The 16,886-nt window shown below is 33.3% G+C and overlaps 3 protein-coding genes across 3 annotated transcripts; all 3 read left to right on the forward strand.

The window, feature by feature from the left end:
* The first annotated feature begins 816 nt into the window (after positions 1-816).
* On the forward strand, positions 817-1,940 carry LOC125814357 (B3 domain-containing protein REM5-like). Its single transcript, XM_049493815.1, has 2 exons — positions 817-882; positions 1,572-1,940. Exons 1-2 carry the CDS (start codon positions 817-819, stop codon positions 1,938-1,940), a joined length of 435 nt encoding a protein of 144 aa, XP_049349772.1.
* A 141-nt stretch (positions 1,941-2,081) lies between these two features.
* On the forward strand, positions 2,082-3,358 carry LOC125814358 (B3 domain-containing protein REM14-like). Its single transcript, XM_049493816.1, has 5 exons — positions 2,082-2,174; positions 2,269-2,497; positions 2,580-2,710; positions 2,793-3,024; positions 3,303-3,358. Exons 1-5 carry the CDS (start codon positions 2,082-2,084, stop codon positions 3,356-3,358), a joined length of 741 nt encoding a protein of 246 aa, XP_049349773.1.
* Positions 3,359-4,609: 1,251 nt separating this feature from the next.
* On the forward strand, positions 4,610-15,134 carry LOC125814705 (B3 domain-containing protein REM14-like). Its single transcript, XM_049494177.1, has 13 exons — positions 4,610-4,809; positions 5,265-5,580; positions 6,478-6,557; positions 6,689-6,920; positions 7,895-7,972; positions 8,155-8,234; positions 8,364-8,595; positions 11,323-11,376; positions 11,577-11,656; positions 11,818-12,049; positions 13,961-14,091; positions 14,258-14,489; positions 14,910-15,134. The coding sequence occupies exons 1-13, from the start codon at positions 4,744-4,746 to the stop codon at positions 14,948-14,950; spliced, it is 1,854 nt and encodes a 617-aa protein (XP_049350134.1). The 5' UTR covers positions 4,610-4,743; the 3' UTR covers positions 14,951-15,134.
* The last annotated feature ends 1,752 nt before the right edge of the window (positions 15,135-16,886 follow it).

The following is a 16,886-nucleotide window of genomic DNA, read 5'->3' on the forward strand; positions in this document are numbered from 1 at the left end:
TACACTGTGATTTCCGACTTATATTTAGTGATTTGATTAATTTAAATTTTTAAAATTAATTGTCCATGTATTCTGAAAATCCTTAATTACTCCTCTAATTAAGAAAATCAGTTACAACCAATTAATTTAAACTAATATATATATCTCATGGATTTAGACTCATATATCCTAAGCGCGAAATATGATAGAAGAAGTAAAATTTGAAACTACAATGAATTTATGTAGTTTGCCCTTTTAAAAAAGGAATAATGCACAAGTAACTCCTAAATTATGACTGAAATCTCAGAGACATATCTTAACTAAACTAATGTTCTATTACCCAAACTTCTTCTTTTTTTAAATAATTTTACACACATTTTGGGTTACGTGGCACACTCAATGACTCCACGTAGTTGAGGCGCATGAGAGATGTTTGGATATTGCTACATGGGCCAAAAAGAAAATGAATTTAGGAGGTAATAATACCTTAATTTAGTTAAGACGTGTCTCTAAAATTTCGATCATAATACTTATGCCTAATCCATTTAAAAGACGACAATAATTTAATTTATGGAATCCCTAAAACGGCAGTAAATTGACACGCCGTCGGTTGTACTTCTCTTGGACAACCTTTGGGATTAGGATTTAGCCTTGAAGAGTCAAGATTGGGATTTGTATTCATTCATAAGTATATGTTACACAGTCCACTGAATTGGAAAAAGTGCCTTTGCTGCCACTAAATTCCACTTACCAATTATATTAGTCACAATTTTATTTTTTTAAAAGAACTTTATACATTTGTCCACTGTATGCATGCATTTTCTTGGCTTAATTACCATGAAAATCCCTCCAAAAAAACCTCATTTTTTCAAACCTATTCAACCAGGTTTCAAGAATGGTGTTGTGAGTAATCTCTTTTTGTCAATTTTATCATTCATTTATATCTACTATATGAATTACTAGTTCGATTTCAATTTGTTTATCTAGTTTTTAGTTGATACTGAGTTTCAAAAAGTAAAAACGGTTGAATTTTATGGTCTTAAACCACAAAGATCCTAGAATATATCAAAATGTCTTTTAATCTTATGTCTTAAACATGCCGCGTGAAGGTCAATTTTGAAAGGGACTAAAAAGGAAATTAAGACAAACAAATTGAAATGATGGGAGTATAATTATTTGTGGAAGAAGTGGGAATTCATATAGCTGATATTCCAAGCTTGTTTGTGACTGAGGCATAGTTGTTATGTCTGTAGAATCACTGTGTCAAAAAATGATTTTAGCAGCACTTAATTAACGACAATGACCTAATTGCCGCTAAATATGTTTTTTTTTCCAGAGGTAATTAACACTTTTTGTAAATGACTCCTAAAGCTTATAGCGACATTGGATCCAGTGACAATTAGCTAATGTTGGTAATTAAGACTTTAACACTCTTTGTTAATGTGTATATTTTTTGCTGCTAGAAGTTGTTTGTTGTAGTGAATATGGTGGAAGAATTTTGTTTCACAAAAGAAACATAATTTGGGTAGATAGTTGCTACATTTTCATGTACTCCTAAATTAGTGTAATCTAAAGTTTATGTTGTAATGCAGAAAATTCCTATAGGTTTCTTGAAGTATCTGAAGGGATATGATCAGTATGAACATGCAATACTTAGAAGGGTTGGTAAGAATTGTCTAGTGAAGCTAAATAAACATCGATTCGAAGAGGGATGGGAAAAATTTGTAGAGGATCATGATGTGCAATTGGGAGATATGTTGGTGTTTAGACATGAAGGAAATATGGAATTTGAGGTTTCCATCTTTGATTCAACTTATTGTGACCGAGAATATGCAGAGTGTACGCAAATACAAGAACAGGACGAGGATGAGGACGAGGACGAGGTACAAGAAGAAGGAGATACTTCAAAGAAATTTGAATTCAATGGTAACCTCTTTAGAGTCTATTTGTTTATAGTTTGATGGATTTGCAAGTTAGTTCCCTTAATCTTGAAATTAAGTTACAATTTATATTGGATTTGCAAGTTAATATTGTTTATACTATCTTGATATGGATTTGTTTACAAATTAACAAATGTAACAGACAAACCAAACCCCTGCATCATGTCTTCAAACAGGGCATTTCTCGATACGGAAGATGTTTCTACTCATTTCGTGTTCACTGTTAAACCATATTGCCTTACAAATGGTTACTTTGTAAGTCTCAAAACTTATATTGGAGTTTATTTAAAAAATATGATTCATATGATATGTTTGATGATATATTGCCAATGGTTGTAAATCACTTCAGCGCCTTCCTAAAAAATTTGCACTGGCAAATGGTTTCGTGAAGACATGTGATTTGATTATACGAGATGAAAGACAAAGGTCGTGGAATTTAAGGCTAGCTGCCTATGGTTCTGAGATCTATATAGTAGGTGGATGGAAGGAATTCCGTGATGCAAATTGCTTAAAAGTGGGAGATCGTAGAATGTTTGAAGTTGTTACTGACGGAGAAAAACCTGTATGGAAATTTCATGGTGAGGCCTTAAATTTCTTGTGAAATGTTTGTGTTTGAGACTGAGGCTTATCGAGATTTGTGCGCAATTAACCGTGTAACAGATAAACCTAGCCCCAACATCAAGTCATCAAACAAGTCATTTCTCTATGGTGAAGCAGTTAGTCCGAAGCCATTTGGTTATTCTCGTTTTGTATGCACTGTTAGACCTTATTGCCTTTCAAATGATTTCTTGGTAAGTCTTTTTTTAGGCCAAACTGATCATGCTTACAATAACTGTTTCGATAATATGTTCAAATGATTGTTAACAATTTCAGCGCATTCCTAAAAAATTTGCTCATGCAAATGATCTCATCAACAAGAAACGTGATTTGATTGTTAGAGATGAAAGGCAAAGGTCGTGGGATTTAAGGTTATGTTATTTTGGAACTTGTGTATGTATTAAAGGCGGATGGCATGAATTTCGTGATTCAAATTGCTTAAAGGAAGGAGATCGCATAATGTTTGATGTTGTTACCAACGGAGAGAAACCAATATGGCAATTTCATGGTACGTTTTCTCATTTCGCGAGTTTCATTGTTCCCTTTTCCTACTTGAACACCTCGAGGCTGACTAGGTCAACAAGTAGTTGTTCCATTTTCCTACCTGAACTATCATCAGTTACTAAACTATCGGTTGTTCCATTGACCATTAACTCTTTGAAAAAAGGAATTCATTAGTTACATGGATAAGAGTTTGAAAATTATGTGAACACTTGAAAGAATTATAATCCATTTGGCTTCCTAGCAAATTTAACATTGACTTACATAAGCTAATGTATTTTGTAGGCACAAAAAATCTGGAGATAATGCAAGCATCATTCAAGGGATTGGTTGATCAATGAAGCGCGATTGAATATATCTCTCTCTATGTATGCATGTAACACCCCTTTCCGTAGATCCTGCTTGAATGTGAGATGTTTTGTGCATCGAATTAACAAGGCTCTGATATGTTCATATATATTGACTAGCTTGTTAATATTATCTGTTGGAAATGCTAACATCCATTAGACTTTTTCTATGAATTCCATTGAAAAATTTGATAACTTTTTTTTTTTTTTTCATGTTATGATTTCAGTCACTTTTAATATGAAATGTATTGTTTTGTCATATTAATTTGAAAAAAATTGTAACATATTACAAGTGTTAGGTTAAGTTTACATTATTATTCTATATTTATGAATTATGGGTAATATACTTCTAAAACTAATTAAAATATGACATTTTTCTATATAAAGAGACAATACAAAATTTGAATTAATTGAAAATTAAATATATTGCGTATTATAAGAATCAAAATTAGAATTTATCAATATTAAGCATCCAAAGGTCTTAGCATCCCTAAAAACATTTTTTTTTGTGTGTAATTTTAGTTTGACCCCAACTTCACTTTATGAGTTTTTTTTTTTCTTACTGTGTCAAATAAAATGCTTTTTAAGTCGATTTGGGAATTTTCGTCAACATAGAGGCTGATGAAATTAGTAATGGCACGGGTAAGAATAACTGTATTTTAACGGTAAGAGCATAGTCAATTAATAAATCAAAGTTGAGGGATATTTTTTACCCTTTTCCCTAAATTAAAATAGGAGAAAAATTTATTTTCATTGTAAGCCAAAAGGTTTCAAATATTATGAGTTTTTCCGTCGGTTATTAATCCACTTAAACATTATTTCGATTGAAAAAATCAGACGAAAATGAGCTAAGCTAAGAATTAGGTCATAATCCAATTCTTTCGATTTTAATTATTTTTAAATTCAAACCTAGTTTTTTTAAAAAAAATTATTTATTTGGATACCTAATATTTATTTTTTCCCTTAATGTTATGACTTAAAAAATATATCAAATAAATAAGATTATTCTTAAAAGATATTTTAACATTTTTCATGAATGAACTAAACTAAATGAATTAAAATGAACCCTAAGGATAAATCACATGAGTTATTAACTCATCCAACTATATACAAATTAAACCATCAAAATTTTATGATTTTTTTCTCCCCAATGTTCTTTGCTTTTATTTGTCCCAACTCCCAAAAACACTAAAATTTAGTCAAATTTTTTTTGCTTTGGATGCTGCAAAATTTCTTCTTGTTCTTCAACACACTCTACTTGCTGCATTGCTGCCATCAAATTTCCAAATAATTTGCTTTCTCCTTCAATTGTATTCAAAATTTACAGAAAGTAAGTATGATTTGTTCACAGTAGAGTTTACTGCATTCTCTTTGCGGCCATGAAAGTCACTTCAGTTAAACCACACTTTTTCAAACCCCTTCTCCCAGGTTTCAAGAATAGTCTGGTGAGTAAATCCTTAATACTTTTTATTTTTATTCTTTTTTCAATTTTTTCTTATTTTTTAATCTGTCTGTTTCAATTTTTGTGTTTAAATATTATTTGGAGAGTCAAAAACAATATATTTTTTAATGTAAATCTAAAATTGGGGATTCTATGTTTGTATTTACACTGAGAATTAGTTAGATTAACTATTGTATTCCGAATCAGAGCACAGAAATTGTAATGTAGGGAGTAAATTCAGGGGCGGAGTCTGGTAGGATTCAAACCCGTTTTACACTGTTTATATATGGTTAAAATTATTTTTTTAGGTATGTTTGGTGAAAATCCTAGCTTCGCCACCGGGAGTAATGTGTATATGGAGGTGGAAGAATTTATCCTAGAAAAGAAAAAAAAAAAACTATTTTATTTTTTTAAAAAAACAGCATGATTATTTGGGTCAAGTTTTATGTTGTACTGCAGAAAATTCCAGATGGTTTCTTGAAGTATTTGGAAGGATGTGAGGAAAAGGGACATGCAATACTGAAGAAGGGTGGTAAGAAGTGGGTGGTGAAGCTAAATGGACAGAAACTGGACGAGGGTTGGGGACAATTCGCGGAGGAGCATGATTTGAAGTTAGGAGATATGTTGATTTTTAGACATGAAGGAGACTTGGAATTTGGTGTTTCCGTCTTTAATTTAAGTCATTGTGATAGAGAATATGCAGAGTATTTGCAAGAAGAAGAAGAAGAAGTCGTCCGTACTATTGAAGAGACTTCCAAGAATGTTGAATTCAAAGGTAACATCTTTAGAGTCCAATTGTTTATGTTAATACCCTTACAACTCGTTTGGTTGTTGGTTAGAGTTATGCAAGTATTAGTATTGCAGGGTTTAGTTATTATGTATTACTTAATCCATATTCTACCTTGCATAAATAATAAATAGATTTTCTCATAACTTATACATGTATTAATGATACGGAACTGTAAATTGGTAACTAAACACCGTACTTACATCAACTACAACAACATACCTAGTGTAATCCCACAAGTGGGGTGTGGGGAGAGTAAGATGTACGCAAACTATATCCTACCTTGGTAGGATAGAGAGGTTGTTTCCTATAGACGCTCGGTTCAAGAAGAAAAGTTATCCGGAGAAGGGTAGCAAGAAAAGGTTGACAACAAGTATCAAGATACATAACAAAATGGAGTGACAGATAACATTTCATTGTGGCTCTTTTAAGATGACAAAAGTAGCAAACTCACATTTCTGTATAATAATACCTTGCCTCATGGTCAATCTTTTAAAACGTAAAATTGGACTCGTTCAGCACTCCTCTCAAGCAAGGGAATACCTCAATAGGTGTGTTGTTCTCCATGCATGTTTTACATTATGAACTATTCTACCCATAGCTACACGAATATCTGGTGCGGGATTTAAGTTCATTAGGTATCCTCTGAAATATTTTATTTTTAATTTTTTTACAAGTATTTGACCACAACGTATATATGTGTTGTTCTATAACCAAACACCGTACTTGGTGTGCTGAATTTTACACATAACAACTAAAATGCTACCAAACATGGTACTAATTATGTTGATTTTATAAATGGATAACTCACTTCCTAACCAGGAACCAAACGACTCCCTAATTATGTAATCATTTTTTTATTAAAGCAAGGCATTTCCCATGCAGAAGGCGCTACTCACACCCCTTTTGGTCAATCTCAGTTTATATGCACTGTTATGCCGTATTGCCTTAGAAATGGTTACTTGGTAAGTCTCAAAGGAAACATATGCACCATTTTGTTTATTTTTCTCCTCTTTGTTTATTGGAGTATTTAAGTGAGCATCTAATGCATATGAGTTGTTTGATGTAATGTGTGAATCTTTATAAACAATTTCAGCGCGTTCCTTGTAAATTTGCGAAGGCAAATGGTCTCACCAACAAAGAATGTGGTTTGATTATTAGAGATGAAAGACAAAGGTCATGGAATTTAAGGATATATACCTCTTGTTCTCAAGTCTATATTGGAGGAAGATGGAGTGAATTCCGTGCTGCGAATGACATAAAGAAGGGAGATCAAATAATGTTTGACGTTGTTACTAATGGAGAACAACCAATCTGGAACTTTCATGGTAAGGTTCCTCATTTAAAGCAACTTCTTATTTTTCACGGTTTTTTTACTTAGTTATATGCACCATGACACTTCATAACTTCTTGGATAAAATTATTTGCTTTGTGTCTGGTTGTTCAAATCTGTAATAAATTGTTCTTCATAAACAGCTAAACATTTAAAATGCTCTCAGAAAATATTATTACAAAATTTGTGAAGTTAAATGAACAACTTGTAGATATTTTCACTACTTGGTCCCCTTGTATTAGTTACATCTGTATCAAGCTCGGTACATATGACTTGTATGCACCGGCTTCAAGTGGATAGATACTTCATATATCTAATATTACACTTAGTGTCCCACATTAGAAACATTTATTATATAGTATAAAGTATAGGTATAAATAGGGCTCAGTGTAAGACAATAGTAGTAACACATTTCAATAATATTTGTTGCGTGCCTTTATTTCTCACAACGACATTCCTTGGAAAGTATTTTTGCAGTTTAAGCACCACTGTAAAGTGGAGTCACGAAGCACATTTGTTTGATTGTTTCAATGTGGACACAATCAAGATTAATTTTGAGAATAGCAAGTAAAATAGCTAATATGCATAGAGGCAACCATTCTTCTCTGTCTTCCCTTTTCGACCTCTTTTTACAAGAAAGTAGCTTGGTCTCCAATTTATTGCTTTACAAATAAGTTCTTTCTATCTAAAACCTACCAAATTGTGGTGTTCTGAATCATCAAAGCTTCTAGTGCTAATTGTAGGACATTGTTGTCTAATGTTAGAAAACTGAGGTTCAATCATCGTTCCATAAATAGGAGTGTACATCCTCCAAGCTTGAACTGGAGGTAGTAATGAAAAAAAAAAACTTGAAATCTTCAAATTTCCTCAAGGATGGCAGAGAATCACCACTGACACTATATGGTGTTTCTTCGTCAAAGAGCTTTGGCTTCATTTGTGAGAAGGTTCTAAATTCACTATGATCAACAGAATATGCAAAGAATTTGCAACAAGAAGAAACCGAAGCCCATACTTTTGAAGAGACTTGCAAGAAATTTGAATCGGAAGGTAACATCTTAAAGTCCATTAGTTTATGCTTGATGAATTTGCAAGTTAATAGCCATAATCTTAACATAAGTTTCAATTTATTTAGATGAAAATTGGCCAAATGATTTGGTGGATGTAGATGCTTTTTCATGTTTTATTTGTGATAATTTTTTTCATTAAAGCAAAGCCATTTCCCCGTGCAGAGGCTGCTCCTCATGACCCTTCTGGTCAATCTCAGTTTGTATGCACGGTGAAACAGTATTTCCTTACAAATGGTTACTTGGTAAGTCTCAAAGGGAACATATGCACTATTTTGTTTCTTTTCCTCTTTATCAGTTGGAGTTATTTACGGTAAAATATGATGCATATGAAATTTTTGATGAAATGTGCAAATCATTATAAACAATTTCAGCGCATTCCTAGTAAATTTGCGAAGGCAAATGGTCTCACCAACAAGAATTGTGGTTTAATTATTAGAGATGAAAGACAAAGGTCATGGAATTTAAGGATATATACCTCTTGTTCTCTTGTCTGTATTGGAGGAAGATGGGGCCAATTCTGTGCAGCAAATGACATAAAGGCGGGAGATCAAATAATGTTTGAGGTTGTTACTAATGGAAAACAACCAATCTGGAAATTTCATGGTAAGGTTCCTCATTTAAAGCAATTTCTTATTTTTCACGATCTTTTTACTTTGTTATTGTTGAAAGAATTAATGTAGTCATATTCCTTGTATACATAATTAGGATAATTATAGGGATTGATAATAGATCTATGGGATTTTGCTTTTTGCTTTTCTCCACAGTTTGGATACTATGTACATGTATATATACTTGTTACTCCATGCAATAATATATCAGTTTATTCTCCCATACCTGGTCTGTTACATGGTATCAGAGGTAGGTCCTTCCTTATTTGAACCCCATGCTATATTGTTCACGGTCCGATTGGGCCTAGGCATGAAGGGGGTGTTAGAGTGGGACATTGGTTGGGGAATGGGCACTTGGTCTGCTTATACGGACTTGGACAACCTTCCGTTCATGAGCTAACTTTTGGGGTTGAGTTAGGCTCAAGGGTCACCCTCCACTTTCAACCCTAAGGTCGTGGGTTGAGTCACCAAGGGAGCAAAAGGCGGAGCACCGGGGGGGGGGGGGTTAAAAAAAAAAGAAAAAGGTTATATACACCATGACACTAAATAATTTCTGGGATAAAATTATTTGTTTTGTGTATGGTTGTTCAAATCTGTTAAAAGTGTTGTGCATAAAAAGCTACACATTTAAAATTTACCTAATCAAACAGTTCAATTTTTTTTTAAAAATGATCTTTGTAGAACATTTTTTACATATGGAAGTATATTTCGTAGTGAACATTTCAGTTTATAGCAAAAGGGCCTTATTTATTTATTTAATCAGGCAAACAATTTCATTTCATAAGTCAAAAGGCCAAAAAGGGCCGGATACAAGAAGTATACCAAACAGTAAAGAACCTACAAAAGAATAAGGTTCTCTACAAAAGACACCCAATTCTCTATACATCCCAGGACTACATGGGTACAGCAAAAATAACTAAGACATCGGAGACTACTCATCAACTGCCGAAAACTCGTTTCTACCCCTTCAAAAGCCCTCCTATTTCTCTCTGCAAATGATCCACGTCAAAGCCAGAGGAACAACATTTCATGCCCTGCTCTTTCTCTTGCTTCTTACAGCTTTCCAGCAAAACAACAGGTCCTTCACAGACCTTGGCATCACCTAAGACATACCAAACCAACTAAACATATCCTACCATTGTCTCCTGGTCAGAGTGCAGTATAGTAGAAGATGATCAACATCTTCGCCCACCTCCTTGCATAAATAAACATGTACAAACAACCTTTCTTTTTGAAATGTTTTCCATCGTCAAAATCACCCCTCTAGCAGCTTACCAAGTGAAAAAGCACACTTTCTTTGGCACCTTGGGAATCCAAATAGACTTTACAGGATAAGCTTTCTCCTGCCCTCACCAAAAGCTTCTCGTAAAAGAACTTAGACAGAAAACACACAATTGTTCCCCAACTTCCATCTTATCGTCTTTGGGGAGGCTCACAATGTTAATGGAGTAAAGCTTGTAAACTTTGATATTCATTTACCTCCCAATTCTGGAAATTCCTTCTGAACCTCAAATCCCAAAACAATTCTTCCCTTGTGTCCCCCTTATTTGCTGGACTACCGCCTTCCTTTGAACAAAAACCCTATAAATGCTTAGAAACTTATCTTTTAACAAAGTATCTCCACCATATATTTCTCCAAAAACTTACTCTATTCCTATCTCATTCCCCGAAAGAGATATTATCATAAAGTTCTACCCAACCCTTCATGATATTCCTCCACACACCACACCCGAAAGGCAACATAATATCAGTAGTTCTCCATCCCTCTTCCATCTCAGCATGTTTATCTACTATCACCCCTCTCCATAATGATTGAACCTCCACCCTGAATCCCCACAACCATTTCCCCAACAAAGCTTTGTTGAAGACCTTCAAATCTTTAACTCCAAGGCCATCCCATTTTTTAGGAGCTGTCACTGTCTCCCTACAGACCAAGTGATTCCTTTCCCCTCCGCTGGATACCAAAGGAAGTTTCTTTGAAGCCTTTTCAATTTTTCCATAACACAGATAGGAGCATGAAATAAGAACATAAAATAAGTGGGAATGCTTGATTAAGTGCTCTTAATAATCACCTCCTTCACGCCTTTGGACAAATACTCTTTTCTACCAACCTGCAAGCCTCTTGTCAACCCTCTAAAGAACTGAATTCCATATAGAAAGATCATTATTCGAGGCTCCCAGAGGTAAACCCAAATACGTGTGTGTTTGTGTTTGAGTTGATTAAGATAGTCTTCTATAAATTCTTCCTCATCCTTTCTAGACAGTCATTTTTGTAACTGTACAAACTTGTTGCTTAAAGAACAATGGATCCAATAGTCATTTTAACCCATAAAAACACTTTTACAAGTCCTACTAAACACCAAAGTATGTGACCCTTTCTCTAACTTGCTTGGCCCTTGAATTTTTTCATTGCTTGTACAATTGAGGGGGTCGTGGTGATTTTCAGTATGTTGGTACAGCACAGTTCATAAAAGTATAAGTATTGTTTGTGCACTTCTAAATCTCATGAGATTCAAATTTTAAATCATTAAACTTTATTTTATAACATCATGAAGCAAAAATAAATTTTAAGAAAGGTCTACTTTGGGGAGTGAAGTCCTACTAATATCGAGAAGATGTGCAAAAAGATGGGGTGGATATTTAGACAGTATTCATATTTTAATTGTGTTCTTTTTGTTGTACTAAATTTTGTGACTCGGGTTTGTGTATTACCATGTAACAGACCTAACAAACCCCAGCACTGTTGAAGAGCCTTCCGAAAATTCTGAATTCAAAGGTAATACCTTTAGAGTCTTTTAGCTTAGTACTTAAAGAATTGCAAGTTCGTTCTCAGTTTTAAAATAAGTTTCAATCTAGATGAAAACTTAGCCAATTGTTGGAGTGGATATTTAGATGCTATTCATCTTGATTATTAGTCATATTTAAGTTCTTATGGAATTGTCTAAAATTAACAGTGCAAGGCTTTTCCCCATGCAGAAGCTGCTCCTCACAACCCTATTGGTCAATCTCATTTTGAATGCTTTGTTAGACCATATTGCATTTCAAAGGGTTACTTGGTAAGTCTCACAACTCATTTCCCTTTAACCCTTCAAGAATGTCCAGGCTAAAGGACACATTTGCACCATTTTCTCTTTTCCTCCTTTTTTTTGTTGGAGTTATTTACAGCAAAAATATGAAGCATATCATATGTTTGAGTGCAAAATATAAACCATTTCAGCGCCTTCCTAAACAATTTGCCATAGCAAATGGTCTCATCAACAAGAAATGTGATCTGATTATCAGAGATGAAAGAGAAAGATCATGGAATTTAAGGCTAAATACCCTCAATTCTATAGTCCATATATTGGGTGGATGGAGTGAATTCTGCGTTGCGAATGAATTAAAGGAGGGAGATTATATGATGTTTGAGGTGGTTGTGAATGGAGAAAAACCAATATGGAAATTTCACGGTAAGTTTCTCATTTAAGCCAATGATTTACATATCTACCTTTCTACCTTTTGTCAAAGATCTTTTTACTTTGTTATATACATCATGTCACCATGGCCAGACACACCTTGCCTAGATGACACTACTTCGCTGAAAACTTTACTGAATTTATATATGATAAAATAATAACTCTTGAGCCGAGGGTTTATCGAAAACAACCTCTCTACCCCACAAAAGGTAAGAGTAAGGTTTCCGTATACCCCACCTTCCCAAAGCCCACTTGTGGGATCACATTGGGCATGTTGTTGTTGTTGAAATAATATGCGAAAGCTGCTACTCACAAACCGCTTGGTCAATTTCAGTTTTAATGCATTGTTAGACCGTATTGCTTTTCAAATGGTTTCTTGGTAAGTCTCAAACTCAGTCTCCCTAAACCAATCAAGAATTCAGACTAAATGAAACATTGCACCATTTTCTGTTCCCTCTCTTTGTTTATTCGAGTTATTTATGGTGAAAATATGAAGCAAATGAAATGTTTGATGATATGTGCAAATGTTACAAAGCCATTTCAGCACCTTCCTGTACAATGTGCACGGGCAAATGATCTCACCAACAAAAAATGTGGTCTGATTATTAGAGATAGAAGAAAAAGGCAATTTAAGGCCGACTACCTTAAAGTTCTCAAGCCTATATTGGAGGTAGATTGCATGAATTCTGTGTTGCAAATGACTTTAAGGTGGGAGATCATATAATGTTTGAGGTTGTTACTAAGGGAGAAAAAACCAATATGGAAATTTCTTGGTAAACCCTCTCATTTGTGCGACCTCAACGATCTGTTTACTTGGTAATATACACCATGAAATTTGTTTGTGTTTGGTTGTTCAAAAATGTGTTGCACATAATTTATGAACAACTAAATTTTCAAAAATTTAATCAACCAGACAGTTGGAAAATGTTTTATGCAACGATCTTTGTGAAATGTTCCTATGTGTGGAATATATTCTGCCTAATTTATACACACTATTCCATAATTAAATAGTGTATTTTAAGTGTCATATAACGTTGTCCTTTCTTTTACAGTTTTTTTTTTAGAAGTTGATCTTTCTTGTTATAAGAATTGTGCTTCATCTTTCATAGGTTACAATTCATCGTAAACTGGCAGTTTGCTCTATTTGTTCACTCAAGTTTATATATTGATTGTTCTAAAGACCCTGTCCCAGGTTCTATGAGGATAAATTTTCATATGTTGTACTTCATAAAGTTCAGAAAATTAATGCGCTTTAAAACGATATTAAAGAATATATCTATACAAGTTCTTTTTCTTTAAAAGAGTAAAACAGCTATTCGAAAAATAGTAGGCCTTTTTTTCCGAATGTTTGTGTTTGAGTCAATTAAGATGGTCTTCTATTACTTCTTCCTCAACCTTCCTTGGCAGTATTTTTTATTTGGTAATTATACAAACATGTTGCTTAAAGAACTAGGGTTGAATAATCATATGTAAGAGCACTTTTACAACTCCTAGTAAACTCTACCTAAGTATATTATTCTTCTCTAATTTGCTTAGCCCCATATTTTCTTCGTTTCTTCCTTTGTTGAGAGAGGGTGGTGACTTTAAGTATGTTGTATTAATGTGTGCATTGATAGCACAACACAGTTAATACAAGTAATGCTAATTCTTTTCACATTTCTAGACTAGTTAAATTAAAATATAAATCATTAAGCTTTATTTCCATAACATTGTTCTTGTTTCCTTGGTAATATTTGGAAGCCATAAGAAATTTCAAGAAAGGTCTACTCTGGAGATTGAGCCCTATTGGTTTTGAAAAATATCCAAAAGATGGGGTAGTTTGGAAATTATTCGTTCTTTTAATTGTAATCTCTGTCATACTTGATGTCTTGACATGAGTTTTTGTATACAATTATCTTGTAACAGACAAACCAACTCCCAGCATCATGTCATCAAGAAAGGCGTTTCCCCATGTAGAAGCTGCAAATCACAAGCCTTCTGACCATTCTCGTTTTGTATGCACTATTAAACCATATTGCCTTACATATGGTTATTTGGTAAGCTTAAAACCCCATTTCATGCAAATCTTTCAAGAATGTTCAGGCTAATGTGATCGAGCGTATCATTTTATTCTTTTCTCTTTCTTTTGGAGTTAATTTTGGTTAAAATATCAACCTAAGAACTGTTCTACTGATGAGTGCAAATGGTGATATACCCTTTCAGTGCGTTCCAAAACAATTTGCACTCAGAAATGGTCTCATCAGGAAGAAATGCGATGTGATTATTACAGATGAACGGCAAAGGTCGTGGAATTTAATTTTACGTCCTTTTGGTACTAGTGTGTGTATTAGAGGTGGATGGGATAAGTTCCGCGAGGCATATTGCTTAAAGGAGGGAGATCGCATAATGTTTGAGGTGGTTACAGATGGAGAGAAACTACTATGGAAATTTCATGGTAAGTTTTCTCATTTGAGAAGCATCTTTTATTTTTTTGGTCATCTTATATATGCACACACTTTGACTATATTTGGCATGAATCTTGGATAATGCAATTTTTACTTAAATGTTAAAAATCACCCTGGGTTGAAATCTTTCTATCCCATACTAATGTGTTTGGTTTCATTGAGGATAAATCTTTTCATGTCTTAGGAGGTTCTTACAAGGTAAAAAGGGCATCCCGATGCACAAAACATCCCACATTAGCAGGGGTCCAGTGAAGGGTTAGACCCCAAGGGGTGTGATGTAGACAATGTACCCCAATGCAAGCATTAATGACTGTTTCCACTACTCGAACAATGTAGTGAATATTTTAAACACTTTAATAGCTTCTTTGCATAGATTTGATTATTAACATGAAAAAATGTACTTTTTACAGGCAAAATTTCTTGGGAGAATGTAAGCGTCATTGAAGAATGAAGCAGTTGGTGATGGAAAAGAAAAAGCAACAGTGAAGCAATTAAACAGAATTTATCTCTCTTTGGTTGATTCAATTATATGGTGTACAACCTCAACAAAGCATGTTATGTTTTCTCCGTAACTTCGTTGAATTGCTATACCCTTGCCTAGCGGTCAATGAAGTGGGTGAAATTTGGAGACTAAAGTTCAAATCTCGACAGAGACAACAAACAAAAAATAATAGGTGGTTTCTTCCCATCTGTCTAAGCCATGTCGGGTAGAGTTACTAGTACATGCACTAGTAGGATGTAAGCTAGCACGATCACCATCTTTAACCCCCCCTCCCCCCCCCCCCCCCAAAACAAATAATAGTACGTACTAATAATTATGTTATGATTTTATCCAGTGTTATCAACTTCCATGAATTCCTTAGAAAGCTTTGGCAACTTCTCTTGTCCATTTTTTTTTAATGATTTTTATCTTTAGGTGACCAATTTTAGAAATTAAGAGTGTCACTAAAATAATGCCATATAATAATGTCAAATATCTCTAACACGATTTAACAAATTTCTAGGTGTCATGCTAATTTTGTAAAAATAGTTCTAATCTTGATTGGTGTTGAAATACCCTATCTCTAGCATGATTTAACAAATTAAATTTTCTGTGGAAGATTTTATGTTAATACAAGTGTTTATAACATATAATTTGTATAAAAAACTTATCTTGATTGGTGTTGAAATACCCTGAGGTCAAATAACCAAAAAAATGCTCCCAAATCGACACTTAGGACAATTGTGCACTATTTTGATGGAGTTGCTAGATATTACTCCCTCCGTCTTAATTTTATATCCAGCATAAATATTATACAAAATTTACGTTTTGGAATGTCTCACAAATAGAGATATTGGTCATTGTTGAACAAAAAAAAAGCTTGAAATTATTGACAAGAACTAGGGAGAAAAAAAGGTGTAAAGTTTGTTTCATCTCGCAAAAAAATGGAAGGATTTTGATTATTTAATATTTTTTTACTAGATTGTGATGCGTTAGAATATTACAAGGTTGATGCAAGCGTGATTTCCTTCTTAATTTATGACTTTCAATTGCATTTGTTAATTAGTTAGATATAATGATATGTATCTTATTACTATGTATCTCGAATACAAGTATTTGTATGTGATAAATACATGTATCCGAAGTAAAAAATATGATATGATCCGTAGTTGTGCAAATTGAAGGGAAATAAACTAAACTAGTAAAATTTATGTTATTTACCCATAAAAAAATCAGCCCCAACGAAAATAATGTCTAGGAGGAAATGAAACTAATATGTTATAACTCACACAAAATTATATAATTTTTACTACATTAAACTTTGAATAGATTAAGTTGGATAGGCTTCATAGTTACATAATTACTTAATTCTCTCAGGAAGGTGTAAAAAAATACCCAAAATGCTCGGTCATTAATTCGCATTATAATACATAATGTATAGATGTAGATATATGATGTATAATTATGTATTAGTAGGGATAGGATGTAATTTAAATCTTAGACTATGTGATTTTTTTAATTTTTACTATAAATAATATATAATTATGTATATAGAATGTATAAATAATATATCCACATTATTATACACAAAATCAAATGAAGATGGAAAAAATGGTCATTAATTCTACAATTAATTCTAAAAATTCATCAGAACAAATATTTAAGAAATCAAATTTAAGAGCGGGAGAGAGAAAAATAAAAGTGGAGACCAAGTTTTGGCTAATTTAATTAGTTAAATAACTGAATTTACATTTTCGATAATTTAATAACATTATACTTAATTGCAAGTGCATGTCGATAATGAGCTATGTGCTTCTAGCTACTTATTAATAGTAGTAAAGTAAAGTAAATAAAATACTCCATTTAGGGTGTGATTGGTTCATAACTTTTTCATGTGTAGTTGATT

The sequence above is a fragment of the Solanum verrucosum genome, unplaced genomic scaffold (genome assembly GCF_900185275.1).
Source record: "Solanum verrucosum unplaced genomic scaffold, falcon-dt-bn FXZP01000268.1, whole genome shotgun sequence".
NCBI classification, from domain to species: domain Eukaryota; kingdom Viridiplantae; phylum Streptophyta; class Magnoliopsida; order Solanales; family Solanaceae; genus Solanum; species Solanum verrucosum.

Coding starts and splice junctions, on each gene's coding strand:
- LOC125814357 (XM_049493815.1), top strand. CDS start 817: ATGAAAATCCCTCCAAAAAAACCTCATTTTTTCAAACCTATTCAACCA. Junction 883..1,571: donor CAGGTTTCAAGAATGGTGTT/GTGAGTAATCTC, acceptor GTTGTAATGCAG/AAAATTCCTATAGGTTTCTT.
- LOC125814358 (XM_049493816.1), top strand. CDS start 2,082: ATGTCTTCAAACAGGGCATTTCTCGATACGGAAGATGTTTCTACTCAT. Junction 2,711..2,792: donor GCCTTTCAAATGATTTCTTG/GTAAGTCTTTTT, acceptor TAACAATTTCAG/CGCATTCCTAAAAAATTTGC. Junction 3,025..3,302: donor ACCAATATGGCAATTTCATG/GTACGTTTTCTC, acceptor TGTATTTTGTAG/GCACAAAAAATCTGGAGATA.
- LOC125814705 (XM_049494177.1), top strand. CDS start 4,744: ATGAAAGTCACTTCAGTTAAACCACACTTTTTCAAACCCCTTCTCCCA. Junction 8,235..8,363: donor TCCTTACAAATGGTTACTTG/GTAAGTCTCAAA, acceptor AAACAATTTCAG/CGCATTCCTAGTAAATTTGC. Junction 12,050..13,960: donor ACCAATATGGAAATTTCACG/GTAAGTTTCTCA, acceptor ATCTTGTAACAG/ACAAACCAACTCCCAGCATC.